Below are 17,740 nucleotides of genomic sequence, written 5' to 3'. Positions count from 1 at the left end.
ACCACTCCCTCTCCCCACCCGAGCCCCTTCCCAAGACCCAGAAGGAAATGAATGAAGGGTCCAGAAGGCTTTGTCCTGGTGGCTCCCCGGTAGACATGGGGCTACCCCCACAGAGGGCCAGGGCCCACCCACTCACTTGCCTTCTTGCCCTAGGTTCCAGGGTGACAGCCGTCTGGAGCAGTCTGGCTGCTACCACCACTGCGTGGATGAGAATATTGAGAGGAGAAACCACTACTTAGATCTCGCCGGGATAGAGAACTACACATCCCAGTTTGGGCCTGGTAAGGGAGCTCCTACATCTGGGAGGGGGAGCGAGGGGACAGCTGGGGGGACCATGCGGGGTGGCGTTCACTGCATCCCCACCCCAGGCTGGGAGAAGGTGCAGCTTTCATTGGATGGGTTAAAGTGACTTCTCGGAAGAGATGACGTTAAAAACGTTTTAAAAACGAACATGCCCCAGGTTGAACAAAATCAAATAGTATCGATAGGGTCTATCATACAGTGAAAACAACAGCTCTGCGCCCCCCACCCCCAGGCCGCTCCTGCCCGCTCCCCTGTTCCAAGCAAAACACCGCTCTCAGCCCTCATCAGCTGCTGACCTCTGTTGACCCCTGGCTGAGATAAATGAAGAGGTAGCCTACTTAATTTCACACGCCCAAGCCCAACTCCTTCCTCCGCCTCCTCCTACCACGCGTGCTGGTTACCTCCAAAGTGAAGGAGCGCACCTCTAGATTTCCTTCCGATCCCATGACCTCAGACAGCTACCCGCCTCTCTTCCTCCTCTCTCTCCTGGAAAGGCAATTACTTATTTTTAAGGACCTAACAAGGAAGCAGATCTTCCCCCTTCGTATATGGCCACGTTCCCTTCCAGAGAGGTTCCTCCGAGGCAGTGAGGAGCAGCAGTCGGGGTGGGGAGAAAGAACAGTTACCACTCGGAGCCAGGGGGGTGGAGGTGGTTTCTGGGGCACAGGGCAGCACGGGCACACAGTAGGTGCTCATTAAATATCTGTTAAATTGGTTCCTAGGCTCCCCATCAGTGGCCCAGAAGTCAGAGCTGCCCCCCCGCACCTCCAACCCCACTCGGTCTCGCTCCCATGAGCCAGAAGCCATCCACGTCCCACACCGAAAGCCCCAAGGCGCGGACCCGGGCTCCTTCCACTTCCTTGACACCCCATTCGCCAAGGTCTCGGAGGTCCAGCAGCGGCTCCGGGGCACCCAGGACGGGAGCAAGCACTTTGTGAGGTCCCCCAAGGCCCAGGGCAAGAGCGTGGGTGTGGGCCACGTGGCCAGAGGGGCAAGAAGCAAACCCCCCGTGGGACCCGCCGTCCCCGCGGTGTCCCCGGCCGCCCACCTGGCCGCCAGCCCCGCCCTCCTCCCCACGCTGGCGCCCCTCGGGCACAAGAAGCAGAAGCACCGAGCCAAGGAGAGCCAGCAGGGGGGCCGGGGTCTGCAGGCGCCCCTGGCGGTGGGCGGCAGTGTCGTGGGGCGGGACCGCGGGAGGGACCTGCCCGCTGTGGTGGTGTATGAGAGCCCGGCCGGCCAGGCGGTCCAGAGACACGAACACCACCACCATCACGAACACCACCACCATTACCACCACTTCTACCAGACATAGACCCCTCCCCAGAAACCCCCAGCCCTGCCATATGAAGGACCCCTCCTCCCCCGCGCCCCCAAGGCATTATTATTCTATTAATTATTGTTATTATGACGATTATTGTTATTAATAATTATTGTTACTCCACTAATATTCAGCTAGCCTCCATGTAGAAGATATATGGAAACACAGAACTAAACTTTTATTTATATGTTGTGAGGACTGCATAACTTACCCAAGAAATGACTCTGGGTTTGGAAGTGGCCTGTTGACGGTGGAGGCTCGCTCGGGCTCCCGAGCTGCAGTTTCCACGCAGGCTGGTCCGCACCCTTGCCGGCTCTGGGGGAGCCCTCGGCCAGAATTGTGCCCTACCCCTAGTCTCTTCCAGGAGAACACCCTTACCTGGCCTGCTTCCAGAGACCCTCGAAAATCTCCGAGAAGATAAACAGCTGCTACCTCTTAGTATTATTCTGATTTTGTTTTGCCCTTAACTGATTGTAATGTGCTACAAGGGATTTCAGCGGACTGCGGACGCGTGACCTTCCTGGCTGTTGTGTTTTCATGTCCCAACCTCGAAACCCCTGTTCTTTCCGGAGTTCCCCTTCACGCCTTTCCGGTGGGATCACGTCCCTGCCCAAAGCCAGTCCCATCTTTTCTGTCGTGCACCACATGAAAATACGCTTCTCCTCCTCCCTTCCCTTTTTCTCTCTTCTTTAGAAAGACACACACATATTTAAGGACTGCCCCCTGAAACCAGCCTTCTCATTTTGGGAAACCTCTGGAGAGGGAACCCAACCACACAAACAAGCGTGGTTTTCCAAGAACGGGCATTCGTGTGTTGTTGGTTGTGGCCGAAGATGTGGAAACCTCCTGTTCTCTACCGTTGGCAAATATATACGTACCTACATGGTTCTCTAACAGAGCTTCCTGTATCTATAGCTAGGCGCCAGCTGTCCGTTTCGATGTATCTTTCTATAAATATACACTCTCAGGTACTTTTTCCAGTGTACAGAAGTCAGTGGCTTGCTTCTCTAGACACTTCCTGAGCCCAGATGTCACCTTGTGCGCCTCCTGTTCAGACCACTGTCCATCAGATGCGAATAGGCACTTGCCTCTCATTCGCAGTTTTTTTCAAACCCCTTTTTTGGGACTTAGGGTCTGACAGATTTGGAGAGGCCTGCTGGAGTCTAGAAGCTAGGAGGGCCATGGGGACAGTGGCCAGAGGTGGGGCCCTGGAGTAGCGTCCTCCACAGAGTGCAATTTTATCTGATGCGGGCCTGGGAAGACTAGGAAAAGGACCACTGTCCACCAGGCGGGGTCCCATGAAAAACGTGACACACACTGCAGTTGGGTAATTTGAGGGAATGCTTACAAAGTGTGGGCAAAGCCTCCGCAAGAATACAGGATCTGGGGCTAGCGGTGTGTGGTGCAAAGAGGGTGGGAGTCATCTTCAGCAGACAGAGTGGTGGGGCTAGGGGAGCCACCTGAAGGGGCTGTGAGTGGCCGTCACGCGGGGATACAACCGGCCTTGCGGGGACCCTACAGGGAGATCCATATCCCGCCCTCACTCCTTCCTGCCCTGCATCCTGCTGAGACCCCATTGGCTGGAGCCCCTGGGAGCCAGAGGGAGCCACAGGGCCAGGGAGCTGTTGTTGAGGGCCACATGGCCATTCTTTCAGGCAGAGAGTGAGTGGCAGGACACAAGAAGGAGTGGCCAACTGTCTGCCTCTCTGCTGCCTGGCTGCCAGCTAGCATCCCCTTTGGCAGAGCCTCTGGTTTTGGTCTAATATGGCTGGTAAGGAGTTTTTTCTGATAGTGAGCTCAGGAAATGCATCCGGCTCAGAGAGGTTAACTAATTCGCTTGAGATCACACAGCAGGTGCAGAGCTGGGATTCTAGTCTTCCCTGTGACCCCCTTAATCCCTGGAGGGCTTCACCACTCAGTCAGCACTTCCCTTGTTTTGAGCTGTGGGTTTCTATCACTCAGCATCCAACTCAAACGGCTGGGAATGTAACCAAGGCAGGAGGGAGCTGGCTTTGAGAGGCTAGGAGCCAGGCTGTGAATGAAGCGGAGACGTGCGGGGTGCTGGCTCTCCCTCTCTGGGTTTATGCTTCTACCTTCAGGAGCTTCGCCAGTCTATGGGTGCTGCTGGCTCTCTGAGCCCCACAGCCAGACAGGAAAGGATCTTCTGCTGGGGTGGCAAGGGGGCAGAGTCTGCGGGAAGAAAGGGGCCGGAAGCCAGGACTAGAATGCTACAAGGTGAAAAGGAACCAGGGATTGGGTCCACACAGGGAGTCTCTCTGCGGTGGCTTTAGAGCATCCCCTCAGCCTCTGAGAGGGGGTCCCATGCCATCCCTCCCACCCCACGTCTGCCGGGATGTGGTTATTTCTTAGGGACTGGGATTTATTTAAAATACCATTTTGAAAAATCGTAGCCTGTGCACATGTTAAAGATTCAGAGAGTACAGAATGGGCATGCAGGAAGAAGAACGCTTTCTTCCGGAATCCCCAGAGTCTAGCCTTCCCTGACCCCCTCCCGGGCCATCCGGTGAGGCTCGGTGGTTGTGAGCACAGACTTTGGGCCCAGGCTGCCTGGGTTCAAATTCCGACTTACTCAGTGCTCTGTGCTCCAAGGGATACGTGGAACTTTTCAAATCTCTGTTTCCCCTTTGTAAAGAGGGATCATAAGAGACCTACCCCATAGGGTTGTTGCTGAGTTAACATATGCCCAGACCAGGGGAGCATCACAGAAATGGTAGCTGCCATTATTTATAGGAATAAATGCATTTCTGTAAGATTCCTCCCTGCTTAAATTTTGAATTCTTTGAAAAGGCTTGTTTCAGAGCAGTTTTAGGTTTACAACAAAATCGGGGGGAAGATACAGAGATTTCCCACACACTCCTCACCCCATGCATGCACAGCCTCCCCCATCATCAACATCTCGGCAGAATGGTACCATTTTTGCCAAGGGTGAACCTATGGGGGGTACCCATTGTAATGACCCAAAGTCCATAGTTTGCCTCAGGGTTCCCTCTTGGTGTTGGACATTCTATGTGTTTGGGCAAATAGCTAACGACATACCCATCGTTATAATACCATACAAAGTATTTGCACTGCCCTAAAAATCTTCTGTGCTCCACCCATTCCTCGCTCCCCTGGCCCGTTTTGTTATTTTATCCAATATTTCAAACAAGGTTTGAAACAGGAAACTGTAACAGTAACTGTGAACTCACAGCCCGAGTTTGACAAACGCTGACAGTTTACAATATTTATTTCAGATCTATTTTTAAGAAAGAAAACACTGCCTTGGCTGCTTAATCCCCTTGCCACCCCCACTTTTTTATTTTTACCCAAGGAGTAACATAGTATTCATACTCAGGCCTTCACTCTGTGACCTAATGCATTTGGAGAGCTTGCCCCGGCGGCTCTGGAGCGCGGCCCCCTTCCCTCCAACAGCTGCGCAGCCTTCTCTTGCTCGGAGGCCGGTGCTGTCACCGACTTGCCGCAGCCCCTCCTGCCGGGCCTGTGAGTCTCAGCCCAGGCCGGGCCAGACATGGGGCGCTGGGGGGCCTGGCGAGTGACCGGTCCCGGTGCCCGGCAGCAGGAGCAAGAGGGACAGTGCCAGCATGGACGGGCTCAGCTCAAGAGCCTGGGCGACGTCAGTGCTGCTAGATCGTAAACAACTGCTCAAGGAAGTTGTAGCAAATAGTTAGAAGTTGCAGGAAGAAGAGAGAGAAAAAGGAAGAGGAGCCACGGAGGAAGAGAGGAAAAAGAAGGAAGGAAGGAAGGAAGGAAGGAAGGAAGGAAGGAAGGAAGGAAGGAAGGAAGGAAGGAAGGAAAGGGGGAGGGAGGGGAAAGGAAACTGGAAGAGATCAAGCACGCTTCCTGGTGAGGCTTTGAGCACATGTGTGTCCCCCATCCCGCCCCCCCCCCCCCAGGGTGGGGGGGTTCTGTCTTGATCGCAAATCTGCCATCCTTTCCAGAGGAAACTGCTTGTTTCTGCTGCTCCAAGACACTGAGCTCTGAGCTCCTCGGCCTGGAGAAGTTGGAGGTGGGGGACAGGACTGGGCTTTGCCTAGCTGGTGGCTGGGGTGCCCCGCATCCGCATCCGCATCCGCATCCGCTCATCTGTCGCTGGGCCCTGAGGACATCGGGGGGTGTCAGGCAGCCAGCCCGGCTGAGGCTGCGCTCTTGCTCCCAGGCCTGCTCTCACCTCCGGGGAGCACTGCGGCCAGAGCTCATGCACTTCCCACCCAGCCGTGCCAATTACACTTTTTGGCAAAGCAGACAGCCGGGAGCAGTTTCTTTTGCTTCCCCCTCATTGTTCTCAGCGTGTAGATGTCACATCATTACGGGGCCAGAGGGGAGCAGCCTTGGAGCTGGCGGGAGGAGGGGAGGGCTGCCTGCACTTCATGTACCATTTCTGTCAGCTGCCGCCACTAATGACCCGGCTCCTGTGAGCCCCGTCAGCATCGTGGGAATGAAAGGGGACCCCTGAGGGGTGCTCAGTGTAAGCAACCGGTGACACCCCCCTGGCCCCGCCTTCACCTCCTCCTTGAAGGCAGAGCTTCACCCGGCCCACACCTGGGGGTGGTGTGCCCCCGAAGACCCCGCAGCCGCCGAGCCTCTGCCCTCGCAGCCCTGCCTTTGCCCCCCAAGTCCCGTGGGCTCAGCCCAGCTTCACCCCTTCTCGGCACACACACGGCTGGTTTTGCAGCGCTGATACGGTTGGTCCAGGTGAATACTTTAGAAGTGACTCCTTAGAAGCGGTGCCAAGGGCACCCTTCCCCAATCATTAAAGCTTCATTGCTGCCTTGTCAGGGGCTCTGATCTGGTCTGTTCCCCTCTCCCAGACCAGCAGACCTCTGAGCCTGACCCATCTGGGGCTTGTGCCCTTGAATGATTCCATTGATTTATGTACGTCTCCACAGAGGGCTTTCTGCACTCAGCATCTTCCTTCAGCATGAGGAGGGGGATGAGTGAGAGACTCATCTTCTAGTAGAAAGTGACCCCAGGGAGGAAATGACACAGCCTGGCCTCTATTCCCCATCTCCCACTGACCATCCCCTGGGCCTTATTGCCCTCCACTTTTTCTCCACAAAGGGGAAGAATCCTGGTGCATTCAGCCTGTGAGACTGGTGGAGACAAGAGGGCCTCTACCTCGACGGGAGACCCCCCACACGTGACTTTGGCAGAGACCAGCCTGTGAGGGTGAGGGGTGGGGAGGGCAGAGTGCAGTGTCCACCACCTCTACCTCTCATCCTGAGTGTTCCCAATCACCTGGGGATGTTTGTACAAATACCAGTTCATGGGCCCACCTCCAGTGATGCTGATTCGCTGGTCCAGCAAGGCATCAAGGTGTTTCATCTTCCAAGTGACTTCTAGCAAGCCAGGTTGAGAACCCCAAGCCTTGCGTTTGCCCCAGATGACCTCAGAAGGTCCCATGCAAGGGAAACACCTAACTTCAGGGATCGTAAGAATCTCCTGTGGAGCATGTTAAATGCAGGTACCCAGGCCCACCCCTGTAGAGTGAGATCGTGTGGGTCTGGGGTGGCGCCAGGCATCAAGGCTCCTGACAAGCTCCCCCTCCCACCAGGGCATGGTGCTGCACTTGGGCCCACTGGTCACAGTGTGAGAAACCCAGGACCTATGCCAAACAAGCAGGGTGGAACCTAGCAGCCCTACCCTGAGGAGTATACCCACTAAGGTATAAACGAGGCAGAGGGAGCTCCCCATGCCCCTGTCCCAGTGGGAGCCTCAAAAAGCCTCTTGATGTTGGAGCGTGTGGCCATGACCACACCCTCGGGTGTGGACAAAACTGGATAATTCAGTAACAGCCCTCCAGGTGCAGGCTGAGTTCTCCTGGTGTTGCCCTCCTGCCCCTCCCCTGGTAAAACCACAGGCACCCAAGGACAGCCAGCTCTAGGGAGAGTCCTAGGCATGGCTCCCAACTAGGACAGGTCCACAGAAGCCCTGGTGTGTGCACCACACATCCTCCTCCTCCCTTGGCTCTTCAGGAAGATGCAGGTGGATTTTCTCAATCTTCCTACTGTGTTGTGTGGTCCTTGCTTGCTGCAGGAGGCGCTCAGGTGCTTGGTCAAGGCCGGCCTTGGGAAATAGGGGCTTGATGCCACCACCAGCTGACCCTCTTTGCAGGCTCGGTGATGGCCAAGCACCTGCAAGGGGTCTGCGCTGGGAGCCACATCTGGGCTGACCCTTTGTTTTGTTTGTTTGTTTTAAAGATTTTATTTATTTCTTTATGAGAATCAGAGAGAGGCAGAGACACAGGCAGAGGGAGAAGCAGGGTCCATGCAGGGACTCCTGGATCACGCCCTGGGCTGAAGGCAGGTGCTCAACCACTGAGCCACTCAGGCGTCCCAAGGGCTGACCCTTTGGAGGGCCTGTCCTGATCCCTCATGTCTGCAGGGAAGAGGTATGCAGGGAGGGGTGTTAGAGATTTCGAAGAAGGACCAGGGTGGGATTATCCAGACACAGAGTCACTGCCAGGGTCTGGGGAGGTACTAGAGGAGGCCAGCAGTCCCAGAACCCCTGGGCCACCACTCAGATCTTAGGGGGGGGCAGAGAAGGACGAAAGCCCTAAGGGACTGTGAACACTACAGGATTACCACTGCCAACTCCCTACCGCACCCCTGGCTTTGATTTCCCCCTGCTCCACTAAAATAAACTCATTTCTAGATAGTTCTCATTGCAAAATTCTGGATAAGTTCATCAAAGCTAACTCTCTATTTTTTTCTTTTAACAACAAGGCCTCACTTCTTGGAACCAACTTAGCTGGTGCCCAGACAAAGGGGCAGCCAGCAGTGCTGTCGGCCTCTCGGCTGTGGCTGCTGGCTTCTCCTAGGCTGTCACATCCCCGACCTGACCCGCAGGCAGGCACACAGGGACTTCTACACTGCCCGGCCCCAGCATGTGCACAGTAGGTGGTCACTAAAAGGGAAAGAGGGAATGTCAGAGAAAGGAGGGAGGGAGGGAGGGAGGGAAGACACTGGGGATTGCAGGTCCTTTATTGACTGGAAGGTTTGTGGTGTTCTCCTGCTGGGGAGTCCTTGACTGTGGAGTTTTACAAAGCAGTCGCAGTTCAGATAAAAGTCTGGGAAAACAACACAGCATCACCGACTTCTAATTTTGCTAAATAAGAATGGAAAAGAAAAGAGAAGAAAACTACAGTCTTATACTCTTTAAAGAAAATTAAAAAAAAAAAAAGGACAAAATTGAGCTTTATTTGGAAAGAACAACCTCTCACTGCATTGGGGGTTCCCCCCACAACCTCATCCCACCACTGTTGGAAAACAGTGATCATTTGGCTGCATGTTTATTGTGTTTGTGAACCGCCAGTTGTGGGTGGGCAGGGGTTACTGTCCCCATTTTAAAGACGGGAGAACTGAAGCTGGAGGAGGCGTGTGCCATCCACGTTGACACTCCTTCCTGAAGCTGAATCCAGACCAGCTCCTGGGACCCCTCTCTAGTCTGTGGCCTCAGCTGCCTGCTGGGAGACGTGGGGATAGGCTAGCATCTGTGACGTCTGGGGAGAGGCTTTCCACGGCCTCAGTCATGGGCCGGGGGCTCTGCAGGGGCCTCTGTGGTGATCCTGCCTGTGTAGGCAAAGCCACCTGCAGCCAGACTCTTGGAGGCCTGTCACTGGCAGTCCAGCAGGAGCATCTGCTGTGACTCCACGTGTGTGGTCAGAGCCCCACACCCTGAGAGCTTGTCCCCCTCCTCCCCTTCCTGTCCCCTGCCTGCTCTGAGCCTCCCAGTCTTCCTCCTCCAGCCCCTGGTCCCTCGGGCTACACCCAACACGGCCCACCAAACATGTCGTGTTTGACCCATCTGGGGTCTCAAACATTTTCAACTAATTTCCCAAATCTGAAGGTGTCACCCAAATATCTGGGCTTTGAGTTATTTTTTCTGACAAAGATCAAAAAATGCAATTCCTCCAGGCTCACCTTCCCACCACTGCAGTGATTCCCCAGGAGCTGTGGTGACACCCCTTCAGATAAGGTCCAATGTCCTGGTGCCCTGTCACCCTGGCACACGTGGGCCTTCCTCGGCTTGGCCCTGCAGCATCTCAGCTCATAACCCTGAAGATGCTCAAGCACCTTCTGGGCGGGGCCCAGTGATGCCCATGGAAACCTGGGCCTGCTCAAGGCAGAGTTTTTTTTTTTTTTTTTAAAGATTTTATTTATTTATTAATGACAGAGAGTGAGAGGCAGAAACACAGGCAGAGGGAGAAGCAGGCTCCATGCAGGGAGCCTGACGTGGGACTCGATCCCGGATCTCCAGGATCACACCCTGGGCTGTAGGCTGTGCTAAACTGCTAGGCCACCGGGGCTGCCCAAGGCAGAGTTTTGGACACTAACAGAGGCAGCAGGGGGTGGGGGATGGAAGAGGGTTTAGGCACGGGAGGATTTTCATGGGGAAGATCCTTGGGGCCAGTTCTAGAAATCCTCCCTCAGCACATGGCCCCATTCCTCCTTTAGCTGGGGCCGGGTTGGCTGGGGGCCCCTCGTGGAGGCTGCCATCCTGCATGAGACCCTGCCATCACTGCATAAAGAGGCAAAGTGGACAGAAAGAGCCCCAACTCAAAAGACTCTGGCTGGGTTCCATCTGCCTGGGCTACTTTGAGCTATTGACCATGGGCCAGTGACTTCAGTAGTCAGAGATTCAGTTTGCTTTTCTGTAAAACAGGTCTAATGAGATCCCCTTTGCTTTAGCTCCAGGGTCTTAGGAGATGTAAGCAAGGGGAGAAATACAGGAGATTCTTACACATTCAATGCCCTGGACAAATCCCCGTATGGCTCGGCTCTCTTGGAGGGGGCAGCTAAAGGTTGCTGATGAGAAGGGGTTCTCAGACACGTGGGGAAGCCCAGCACTGCCCTATCGGGGCCCAGCACTAGGCGTGGCCCCCACCTCTCTGGGCTGCGTCTCACCATTCAGGTTAGGAGTTTGGCCCTTTCCTGTCTGCAGATCCGAGATAGGTCGGGGGGAAGGATGTGGCTCCAGAACCTCTGGATATGACATCCTGGATGCTGCACATCTGGTTTGGTGGGTGAAGTTTGAGGAGGTGTTGAGATCCAGTAGCCATGCCCCGGAACGCAGGCTTGGGGGCCCAGCTCAGGTGGTGGAGAGTATGGACTGTGCAGTCAGCAGACTGTAACTGAGACCTGCTTCTGCCAGTTCCCAGCTGTGGGACCAGCAGCCCACCCTCTCCGTGTCTCCGTTGCCTTCTCTGTAACACAGGGGTCATCAGAGTACTCACCTCACTGGGGCATTGTGAGGATCAGAGTACATGATCCAGTGGGTGCGGAGTGCTTGGCTCAGAGCCTGGCACACAGTAGGCCCTCGAGAGATAGCAGCTGCTATTATGAGAATCTGGATCTGGCCCCACAGGGCTCATGGGAAAGGAGGTACAGTCTGGAAGGCTGCCCTGCCCCCGCCTGGGCTGCAGCCCCGCTGCAGGTCAGCTGCACGCTCGAGGGCCACCTCGCCTGCCCTGTTTCCTTTCCACTTTCAATAGGGTCACTCCATGCCTCCCAGACGTTACCTGCCCTGGGAACTTGGGCAAGAACCCACCCTCTCTGGCTGGGCCCTTAAATCTCATTTGCATAATGAAGCTGCCTGTGGTTCAGACAAGCTGGGTCTTGGAGTGGCAGATGTAGCAGTGGTAAGACTGGCACCCTGAGAGCCATGCCCAGTAGCTCCTTGTCCCCACCAGTGGGGGAGATGGAGCTTCTGGGTCAGCTCTTAGCTGCCCCACATCTGGGACTCTTCTTGTCCTCAGAGAGTCTGGTCCAGCCCCTCAAGGGACCAGGCCCTGAGCCCCAGCATCACGGAGGAGTCTAATTTGCCATTTCTATCACTTATAGAGCACCTACTATATGCTCAGCCTGCATCTGCTGACATCTTTAGGACACCCTTGTGAGGAAACTGACTATTCTGCTAAGTGACTTCTACCAACCAAGCTCATGGTTAATGTGTGATAGGGTTAAACACAGAGTGACACCTGAAGGGGCAGAGGGCAAGCTGTTAGCCACCTGACCCTCCTTTTCCAGGGGCCTTCAAACATTGACAAAGATGAACAAAGACCAGTCCTACCCTCTCCTCTGCCATCACCCCAGCCAAGTCTGGGCAAATGTGAGTTTGGGATGTTTTGGAAGGTGGGACCGTTGGGAAACCTGAGACCCCAGTGGCAGCAAGATGGTCCCCTACTGTCCCCTTCTTCATAACACTGATCTTGTTCATAATTACAGTTGAGCCTGTTATGTGCTGCAAAGTCACTGCTAACCCTGAATTAACAAATACTGAGCCATTGCTCCTAGGGGACATAAAAGGTTAGGTTCCTGCGAGCCTCTGGTTGCCACATTACATCCACCATCAATACCTAACCTTGTTTAGGGGTGTGTTTCTGTTTAAGGACACCTGATTTACAATATCTTGTTGATTTGTTGACATTGAACTCACAGCCAATGACAGTGTAACTCGTGCCTGAACAAAGCTGATCTAACATGCATTTTTCTCTGTAAGGCACATCACAGCCTTTAGTGCCTTGGAACGCTAGACAGCGTGTCAGCACCACATTTGGGGGGGCATTTTAAACAGCGAAATCACCAATGCAAGGCACACAGTACCAAAAGTGTGGCACAAAATAGACTACAGAAGGGACCCTTGTTTGTAGTGTAAGAGCTGAAACAAGAGGGCAGATCATCGCCGTGTTTGACATAAGCTGGAAACACGCATGTCTAAGTGGCTTAAATTTTTGCTGCTCCACACATAACTACGATTGACTGTGAAAGCGTCGTGAGTATTGATTTGGGGGTGACAAATACATTTTAGAGTGTAGGCAAATTCATAAATCAAGACTAATTAGAGTTGGCTGTACATACTTGTTTGTGCCTCTGATTAGTTAACATCTATTGCCACCAAAGCACTGTCTTGCTCACCAAAGATCATTTTGTGATCCCAAAGGCCCTGCAAAGATCAGCACAAGTTAAATCTCTGCAGAGCAACTGGAGGACAGTGCCTTGCTGGCCTCCCCACATGGCCCCAGGGCTAGACCCAGCATAGCACCTGCCCTGGTGCTCTAGGTTCTCTGCTGATTGCATTCATAAAGACAGGTGTGCAGGGAGCCTCCCCTCTCACAGACTTGTGCTCTGGTTCACTGATCTGTTGATTCTGCCCTCGGGGATGGGTAGCAACATTTGGACCGACTGAACACCAGGAATGTACCGGGGATGCTCTGGGCAGCATGGAAGAGAGGGCTAACACCACTGTGCTTGGCCTGTGGGCTCCCAGTATAGTCCAGGCACACGGGACCTGAGTGACTTTGAGTGTCTCTGTCCCCTGTCCAGATCCTCCCCAGATGGCCATTGTCACCTGATTTAATTTCCTCTGACTCTATCCTCAAAAAGCAACATCTGATTGTAATTTGTTCAGAAATTCCTAGCCAGAGTATTCTAGTGGGGTCTATGTGAACTTTTTCCCTCCTTCCCTCCCTCCCATCCTCCTCCATTTCTTCTTTCCTTCCTTCCTTCCCTCCTTCACTGTGGAGAATTTAGTATTCACGTATCTCACTCAACCTTGCTGTGTGGTTTGGTTACCACAAATCTGTCTCTGGGAGCTGACCACTGCGAGATTAAGCCCGGTCAGAGCCAAAGGGGACCCAACCTTGGTACTCACTGTTCAGAGAGGTTCCTCTCAGGCCCAGCTGACCTTTCCCTGGACCAAACCTGTTCCAAATTCATCTCTAGATTCCTCTTTCCATGTGTCCTCTCAAATATTTACAGAGCAACTACTCTGTGCCAGGAGCCATGCTTAGCACCAAATAAAATAGACATCCTTCCTTCCTCCCTTCACAGAGCTTTCAATCTAGTAGGGGAGCAACAGTCCCACAAAAGTTACATTATTTTCAACTGTGATCAGTTCTGGGGGGGCATGTGAGAGAATAACAGAGGGACATGACTGAGACCAGGTTTAGAGAGGGCCTCTCCAGGAAGCCACATTCAGGTAGAGACCTCAAGGTTAAGGAGGAAATAGCCAGGTGAAAAGCTTGAGCAAAGGCCCTGGGGTGGGAGAAAGCGTGGGCCATTGAACGAACTTATGGAAGCCAGTGAGGCTGAACACAGCAAGGAGGACACCCAGGATGGGCAGGGCCTGTGGACAGGGGTGGAAGGTCATGGTGGAGAGTTTGCTCATTACTCTGAGGACACATCAAGAAGTTGGAAGGTCAGGTGCGGGGAGGGTGGTTAGGGCCTGCCCTCTGGTCACTTTGTGGAGATTATGACGAGAGCCTGGAGAGGACACAATGTCAGCCTGTCAGAAGTTGCTGGTGACACTCTTAACCCACAAATGCACTAAGGATCCACTTGTTTGTCTACACCAGGGATCAGTGATACCTCCCTTGTTGTTGAACGACATTTTAAGTGAGGGAAGTAACAGAAAGTAAAGTTGGAAAGAACAAGAGGGCAAAGACAGAGGCTGAGAGAGAAAGAGTCCTCAATTCTCTCTCTCTCTCTCTCTCTCTCTCTCTCTCTCTTTCTCTCTCTCTCTCTCTCTCTCTTTCTCTGGTAATTGCTGAATTGGCTCTCGGGAAGGCAGAAAAGGAATGGCTGACTTATGTCCCTCCACCAGAAGAGGGGAAAGAAGGGAGGCATGATATTGACTTAAACGCGGGGGATTTAAAAGGCCCCTATGTTCCCACTTTGTGCTTTGCTTCTAACAGACAGCCTGGGACCTTTGAAGTCAGTCTGGCCCAGTAGGGAGCGGGCTTCTGTGGAGACAAGATGCTAACAGGGGCGGGGGAAGGGGGCCAGGGGGCGGCCGAAACTCTATTAGGCATGCTCTAGCAAAAAGAAAGGCAAATCCAATGATAATGTACATCTGTTTCAGGGAATTTATAAGCTTTGAACATTTTTTATGGGCAGATAAGTGGGTCCTTTTCTTACCATAACTTAGAACTTCAAAGCTGAGTGTGTGGATAATGCAAATTGCTGAAATATGAGATTTTCCCTACAAAGAGGTTTCCAAAAAAGACGAGGAAGAAAAAGAGAGGGGGAGAGAGAGAGAACTAAGGCTAATTGATGCCATAGTCTTTTATGTACATGGCAAAAACGGGACAGAAATTGATTTTTATGAAATAAGAAATCGATGGGAGAGACAGGGAGAGGAGGAGCCCAGAGGCAGGTGTGAGGGCTGGGCCTGGGCCTGCCAGGTCAGCCTAGGCTGTGGGTCAGCTCTGGGGACACCGCCCCCTCCCTCTGGATCCCTCAGCCTTAATGGAGGACAGGACAGGACAGGACAAACAGACAGGACACCTCAGAGGCAGCCAAGGCAGTGGCAGCCCTGCGCCTGGTCCATCCAAGATCGCAGGGGGCTCAGGGACAGAGTAGATCCTGGACGCCTGGGGAATCAGGAAAGACTTCCTGGAGGAGAGTGGCTGTGTGGGGCCGGCAGGATCCTAGGTGGCTGGGAGGGGTGCAGGTGCATAGTAGGTGAAGAAACAGCTGCATCAGGGGATGCCTACGTCGTGCCTCTGCCACCCTGTCCTTTGCTCAGTGCTCTGTTTTTTTCTTATCTGCCCGCCCAGACCCAGCAAGTAGCTTGTGAGCTCCCTGCGGGCGAGGGCATAGTAAACACTCAATGTATGCTTGTTATGTGAATGAATGAATGAATGAATGAATGAAAGACACGCAGGATCAACCAGCTCTGTCTTTTCACTATTTGACGTTTTAATATCTATAACATAACCAAATATGAACATTTGAGTTTGTAAAGCCGTTCTTTGGGCATGAGGGATTCGGGTTCTTCGTGCTCTTCTTCTTCGCCGTCTCCTCCCTTCGGCCTCGGGCTCCCCTTCTTAAAACACCTGCACAGAAGCAGGAGGCCTCCTGCACTCGTTTTATGATTTGTCCAAGCCCCCTCGGCCAGCCATCCCCTTTGCCAGTGATTGGCTGAGGCGATGTCACGTGACCCTCTTCTGGCCAATGGGCTCCGGAGGAAGTGTGTGGGCGGGCTGTGAGCCGTGCGGCGGCGGCCATGTTGGCGGGTGCCTGAGGACGGCGGAGCGCAGACCGAGGCCCGGCCCGGGAGGGCGTCGGCGGGCCCCGCTCACCCGGCGCCTGCTGCTGCCCAGCCTGGGCGCCCTCATTGCTTGGCTTTTCTCACGAGAAAATCCTGGAGATGGAGATTGGAGGTCACGTCGTTTCTTGCGAAGTGATCCCGAGAAGCGCCAGTAGGGCGGTGAGGAGTGGGGCGGCGTGGCGGGTGGGCCTTGGTCGCGCGGGGCGGCGGTCCGCAGGGGCTCGCGGCCGCCGGCCGATGGAAGTGGACTGACAGACGCACAAGTGCGCCACGCGGCGGCCTCGGGTCGCTGGCGGCGTGTGCTCGTGCGGCCTCCTGCCCGTGCCTGCGGTGCCCCGGCCCGCGGGGAAGAGGCGAAGGTGCGACGGCCTCCTGCGGATGCGGCGGCACACATTCGAGGCTGGGGCAGGTGCCCGCGTTGGGGCGGCGTTGGAGGCAGGGGTCCGCCCCGGTGGCGCCGCCTCGGCCCCGCGTCCGCCCCGCGTCCACTCCCAGGCTCCCCACAGACCTCGGGTGTCGCTCCTCTCCAGCCCCCCCCCCCCCACACACACACGCCGGCCTCGTGGCCACAGAAGCCGCAAGAACCTCCTCCTCGCCGCCCCAGCGCACCGCGGTCCTTTGTCACCCCGGACCCCTCGCCCTGCTTGCCTTACCATGGCCCCTGGTCGGACTGTGGAGCACCTTAAGGCCATCACCTCTGTCTTCTGCACCCCCCCCCCCCCCACACACACACCTGACCGAAGCCACCTCTGGGAAAAGTAGAGAAGGCAGCGTCCAGGGCTCCGTCCTCACCAGCTTGCCGTTGACTTTTTGGTTCCGCAGCTCTTCCTGACCTCGTGGCTGTGTCTCATCACGGGGACTGTATTCGTCTCCCTTTCATAATCTCCTCCGCTCTTCTGCTCTGGGACTCCAGGCACAGGCTGCTTGTGGCTCCCCTGTACGCCTTCTCCCTTTCTTGTTGGCAACGGAGCCTCTGGTTTTGAGTTCAAAAACGAAGACTACGGTTCTCAAGACTCCCGCGCAACTCGATTCTGTCACACAAGGGGGTGTCCTGTGGCAGCTCTGGGAATCTTTTCTAAGAGCTAGCTTGTCTATTCCTGTTGTCCCTTTTCTCCTCCATCCCCTCTCCCATTCTGCTGCCTGGAAAGCAGATGTGATAGCAGGAATTCCAGCCATTGCTCTGGACCATGAGGACAAGGACATTACCCTGGAGACGGTGGAGTGGCTGGAGGAAGCCTGTGCCCTCGAGGAATAGGAGTTCTACCGCAGACCTGGACACCTCCATTTAGACTATTCAGTGAGGAAGAAATCAACTTGTCGCTTGTGCAAACCACTTTCTCTTGCAACCAAACTGAATGCTCAGTGAAAGAACTTTCTTGACATCAGGCCTTATGGGACCCTCTAGCTTCTCCTGAGGCTTTGCAGAATCCTCCTTTACAAACTACTGCATTGGAACTGGGTACCTGGGACCTCTTGTACTATCCCTGCAGAATCTGTAAGTATTGTGAAATAAAACATTTTTTAAATGGCGACATCGTTCTAGTCTTGGTCCTGACCCCCTTTCTTCTCCACAGCCTCACTTCTGGGGATCTCATCCACTGCCATGGCCTTGACAACCATCTCTAGGCAGTTAACAAGGGGCTCCAACTGCATGCCCCCGAACAAACTCTCCATCCTACCCCAAAACTTGTCTCAAGCTTAGTAAAGGGGGATACAGTCCACTGAGTAGCCTAAGCCAGAAACCTGGGCATCCTCTGCAGCTTTGCCCTTACCCCTTATCCAATTACTGAGACTTGGTTCTCCACCTTTTTTTTTTTTTTTTTTTTTTTTGTCTTCGAAAATTTTATTTATTAGAAAGTGTGAGGCAGAAAGAGCACAGGCGGAGGAAGGGGCAGAGGGAGAGGGAGAAGCAGGCTCCCCGCTGAGCAGGGAGCCTGACACAGGGCTCTATCCCAGGCCTGAGTCTCGGGTGCTTCTCCAAGGGTGCTGACGCCCCCCACCCCCACTTGAAGCTGTGTGCTTGCAGGCAGGCCCCTGCAGGACTGGAGA

General features: G+C 54.3%; 1 protein-coding gene and 1 long non-coding RNA gene across 5 annotated transcripts in view; both read left to right on the top strand.

Annotated features, from left to right (window-relative positions):
• NKD1 (NKD inhibitor of Wnt signaling pathway 1) overlaps nt 1-2,059 on the top strand; it is an 84,183-nt gene extending 82,124 nt beyond the window's left edge. For all 4 annotated transcript variants that reach the window (XM_077898469.1, XM_077898472.1, XM_077898471.1 and 1 more), the window contains 2 exons: nt 154-281; nt 1,026-2,059. In XM_077898469.1, coding sequence (XP_077754595.1) covers nt 154-281; nt 1,026-1,615 — 718 coding nt within the window. In that variant the 3' untranslated portion in view covers nt 1,616-2,059. The remainder of the gene's footprint in view (nt 1-153; nt 282-1,025) is intronic.
• Nucleotides 2,060-8,608: 6,549 nt separating this feature from the next.
• On the top strand, nt 8,609-17,223 carry LOC144314409 (uncharacterized). Its single transcript, XR_013380283.1, has 2 exons — nt 8,609-15,850; nt 16,514-17,223. It is a non-coding gene; the product is annotated as an uncharacterized LOC144314409 (long non-coding RNA).
• Nucleotides 17,224-17,740: the final 517 nt, after the last annotated feature.

This window comes from Canis aureus, chromosome 5 (assembly GCF_053574225.1).
Source record: "Canis aureus isolate CA01 chromosome 5, VMU_Caureus_v.1.0, whole genome shotgun sequence".
Classification (NCBI taxonomy): Eukaryota; Metazoa; Chordata; class Mammalia; order Carnivora; family Canidae; genus Canis; species Canis aureus.
This window is presented reverse-complemented; position numbering and strand designations above follow the sequence as displayed.